The 2402-nt window shown below is 43.3% G+C and overlaps 1 protein-coding gene across 1 annotated transcript in view; it reads left to right on the top strand.

Moving 5' to 3' along the window:
* Positions 1-736: 736 nt before the first annotated feature.
* The window catches only part of LOC113211361 (myrosinase 1), a 28636-nt gene continuing 26970 nt past the window's right edge, over positions 737-2402 (top strand). Inside the window, exon 1 of the mRNA XM_052270690.1 lies at positions 737-1810. Within this exon, the coding sequence (XP_052126650.1) occupies positions 1502-1810 (309 nt within the window). The 5' untranslated portion in view covers positions 737-1501. The remainder of the gene's footprint in view (positions 1811-2402) is intronic.

Here is a 2402-nt window from a genome sequence, read left to right as displayed (position 1 = left end):
ACCTCAATGTATAATGCGCCGATAATATGGGTGAACTGCCCAAGGACCTGATGCTGTGTGCACCCGGGGCACCCAGCGAGATATAAGGCAGGCATTTCGATAGTGGTGCCATCTAGCGGTGACATCTGAACTACTCAATCATGCATACTTCGTGCATCACACAAAGTGCACCTCAGCCTATAGCACAAGACGTGTTTGGCGCCTGGCGCTAAACCCCATTATTGCTACGCCTCGGAAATTCTATTGGCCAGAACTAAAAGTTTTGCCACGGGGGCAAAGTGGGACGCATTAAACGTAGGGCCCCGTGCGTTAACATTGTGCACGGGGTAGCTGAGCGAAGTGCATTAAAATAACAGAAGACGTAAAAACTATAGAACAAAACTGGAACGAGTGAGGGCCCGCCTAGTAGGTAGGCAACCGGTTCTCTGCTCCAAGAACGTGAGAGATGGGGGGAGAGGGGGGGGGTCGCTTTCAATTATTCCGTCTCTATCGTGAGCCGTCTAAGGGATTAGGAATTTGTCTCAAGATCCGTATTTGTACATGAGGCATCCCCCCCCCCCAGCCTCCCCCGAGGGGTACTTCCCTATAAATTCACGCATACATCAATTTGTCTCCTTTTCTCGAAATTTATTTCCCCTTTATTTTCCCTTTATCTTTCTGATATTTTTCTAATTTTTTTCTAATTAATTTTTTTTAAATGATTTTTTAATGATTTTTATGATTTTTTCGATACGTCAATCTTTGAGCAAGAGGGTTTAAAATCAATACAGTTCTTGCTTTTTATGATACAAAGTTACAATTAAAATTTGAGGCTCGGAGCTCAAACCGTTTTCTTTTTTTATCGTGCGGACAGACAGACAGACAGAGAAACAAACTAACAAACAGATACGAAATTTTGATCATCAGTGGATAATAGGCTTCGCTATCTCTCAGCCAATAAGACTTTCAAATGTTTTAACAGAAATCTATGCGCAGTTTAAACGATGCAAATTTTAAGTTGAAATCTTCTTCAACAAATTGTTTTTCGATTTTTCTATTAAAGATCTTGTTTGTTTTCAATAGAAGATATTATCTGGCATCAGAAGCAGTATATTTATATCAATAGTAACTATTCATATTTGTAATCTGTAATTTGAATCTGTAAAAGTTCAAGGTTGTGATTTTTGGTGGTACCCAAGTCAGTATAAGTGGTGTGTGAAAAGGGGTTCTGAATGAAAGTGGAATGGAAGTAATTGTAGTTACTAATCTTTTTACTATCCCTCAGGTGTACTTATATGTGGGATGTGCCGTGATATCTATTGATAAACTAATCTACTTAACTTTGATAGTGAATTTGATTTGTTTAAAATAGTACCCACCTACATAATTATTATCTAGTTTTTATCACCTGAATCGTTCTGACTCATAATAAAAATAACCAGAAACAACAAGTTTAAAACTAGGGGCTCAGCTGTGATGCAATGCCTGAAGGCGCGGTATCCTCCCACATCGCGTCATTGCCATGTGTCGTGGTTGTATTCTTGGAATCAATCTTGTCGAGGGTTGGTGCTTGAGAGGAAGAAGTGGCGTGTATCTCATAGGCTCACTCGCGTTCCATAAAGGCCGACGCTGCGAGCTCCTCAGGCCACTCAGCTATACCATGGGCGCCCTGCTCGCCTTTCTCCTGTGCCTGAGCGGCCTGCAGGTCCTGGTGGCCGCCCCCCAGGACGCCAGCCAGCATCACAGCCTGCTGCACGACCTGCGCGCTACGCTCGCCGCATCGCCGCCCAAGGTCCCTTCGCCAAGAGTGAGAGCTGATACTGCTGACCAGGTCAGGAGGGAACGTCTCTTGTCAACGTCCTTGTTGTTCTTGGGGGGGGGGGGGAACTGCCTAGGACCAGTATCCTGTCCCCAGAGCCGGATTAAATAACGATTTGGAACGTTTTTTGAGTAATTTTGTAGAAATGTCGCCGTTAAAACGGCCTAAAATGGTTCTCTCATGGCCGAACACATGTGGCAAACTTTTTTTAGATGTATAAGCAACATATGCCACTCATGAAGCGTCTCTGTACTACTTTGATATATTTTTTACCCGAATTATTCGATTTTAGTGCAAAGTAGTGAAATTTTTCAACTTTGAGGCGTGGTTGGAACCTGAAGTCTTTGTCTCAGCGAAAAAACAAGGTCGGTTCCCAAAACTACACCGAAAATGGCTTGAAGTGAGGGGGGCCCGTTATTAAAATTCAAAAGTCGACCGAGTACGCTACACCCTAGTTAACAGCTCTGCGGGTTACGTTACGGCGTATAGACGATGTGATCGGGCGGCAAAAGTCAATGTGGCAACTGCCCTGCCTGCCTGTCATTTAGAACTTAAACTACGGGATTTGACTTGAATTCAAATCATAAAAATACTTGAGAACAAG

The sequence above is a fragment of the Frankliniella occidentalis genome, unplaced genomic scaffold (assembly GCF_000697945.3).
Source record: "Frankliniella occidentalis isolate FOCC.00 unplaced genomic scaffold, Focc_3.1 Scaffold134, whole genome shotgun sequence".
NCBI lineage: Eukaryota > Metazoa > Arthropoda > Insecta > Thysanoptera > Thripidae > Frankliniella > Frankliniella occidentalis.
Note: the sequence above shows the minus strand (reverse complement) of the source record. Positions and strands in the feature narration are given on the sequence as shown.